Source organism: Aplysia californica, unplaced genomic scaffold, assembly GCF_000002075.1.
Source record: "Aplysia californica isolate F4 #8 unplaced genomic scaffold, AplCal3.0 scaffold00216, whole genome shotgun sequence".
Classification (NCBI taxonomy): domain Eukaryota; kingdom Metazoa; phylum Mollusca; class Gastropoda; order Aplysiida; family Aplysiidae; genus Aplysia; species Aplysia californica.
The window spans coordinates 323,274-324,895 of NW_004797486.1; the positions used below are offsets into that span (position 1 = coordinate 323,274).

The 1,622-nt window shown below is 40.4% G+C and overlaps 1 protein-coding gene across 1 annotated transcript in view; it reads right to left on the reverse strand.

Annotated features, from left to right (window-relative positions):
• The window catches only part of LOC101850652 (ergothioneine biosynthesis protein 1), a gene marked incomplete at its 5' end in the record, with an annotated part of 22,033 nt that extends 21,553 nt beyond the window's left edge, over nucleotides 1–480 (reverse strand). Inside the window, 1 exon segment of the mRNA XM_005099513.2 lies at nucleotides 292–480. Coding sequence (XP_005099570.1) covers nucleotides 292–362 — 71 coding nt within the window.
• Nucleotides 481–1,622: the final 1,142 nt, after the last annotated feature.

The following is a 1,622-nucleotide window of genomic DNA, read 5'->3' on the forward strand; positions in this document are numbered from 1 at the left end:
CAGACAGACAGACAGACAGACAGACAGACAGACAGACAGACAGACAGACAGACAGTGGATATTTACCGTAAGTAATGGTTTTTAAAAACCGCATTTACCGTACACTCCACGGTAATACAACTAAGTTTGCAATTCTCGTCTTTTGCAGACAAGGACAAAAAGCTTGTCCACCACACCACAGACGCAGGGGGTTTGGTCAATATATGTATCAAACGATTTGAATAATGGTATTACTTTTTTAAAATACGATCATAAATAAAATAAAATGAAACTAGGTTGCCCAATACTCACTCCTTGGTGCATGTCGACAGGTCAGGGGGGGTGAGCGAGAGGAAAGTTCTTGTCCCAGTCAGCTGTGCCATTAATCTGGTTGAAGACTCGGACAAATAGACAGAAAGAGGAACTCGGAACAGTAGGCGTGGATATGACAAATGTGGAGAGTTGCTACAGTTGCTAGAAGGTTGATGTCAACGCAGGGATCTGAAAAAAAAGAGAAAAGGTGTCGAAAGTTACGTTTGGTCTTTCTTCTTCTTCATCAACATCATCATCATCATCATCAGCATCATCATCATCAGCATCACCATCATCACTAATGTCAATAGTCATACAAAGTTCGCACGCCCATTTAGACATTCAACTTGAAACCATTTTCTAAACACATTGGCTCTTGCCCAGCTCCTTCCAAAATACCACTACGCTTTTATATTTACGAATACTTCTAAAAATAATTAATAGCAGCATTATCTATACCCGATATGCACAACGGGGGTTCTAAACAAAGATAATTTTAATTACTGCTGTTGTTTTACGGCTTCATCATTGTGTAATTAAGTGTAGCTTGCCAAAATGGAAGAAACCAACAATTTTTTATCTCGACTTGGTTTCAAATCAGACGGGGATCTTTCCATCAAAATGAAGACAAATGAACAAGTTTTATGATGATACCAACAACTCCACATATATCCAAAAATTCCACCGTCGTGAAAGGTACATAATAGAAATCCTAATTCATCATTTCTACCCTGCTTGTTTAGGCCAGCCCGGGTTGAGTGGGACACAGTACATGTATCTCAACAGAAAGATGGAGATACCGTGCCTGTAAGGGTCAGCCAACGCTACGTGGGACTATATAATCCCAGCTGACAGACGGATATACTCGATAACATAAATTCCCCACACGGGAATCGAACTTGCAACTTCTGCGTGCAATGGCAAGAAGCTCGAAAATAACACAACTGAAACCTGTCTGTGTCGTTGTCAAGGCGATTAATTTTTAAAGCTGTCAGCAAACACACAGGGAGGTAAAGGCAAGCAATCATATTCTTTCCACTCCTGTGTTGTCACCCCACTGGCAAAGCACGTAGCAAAGTGGACACTTGAACGATAATGACTCAGAATCAATAATTCGGTACTCATTTTACATGAAACGTGAGAAAACCGCCTTCGGAGAAGACAAGTAAGCAAGACTTGTCATGAATTATGGAAAATGTTTGCAATGACACACAGTTGAATTTATATCTTTACAGCGTTAGAAAATGCTATCCTAGATAGTAGTAGAATGTATTCCTTGCCTAGAGAGTCTCTCTCTCTCTCTCTCTCTCTCTCTCTCTCTCTCTCTCTGT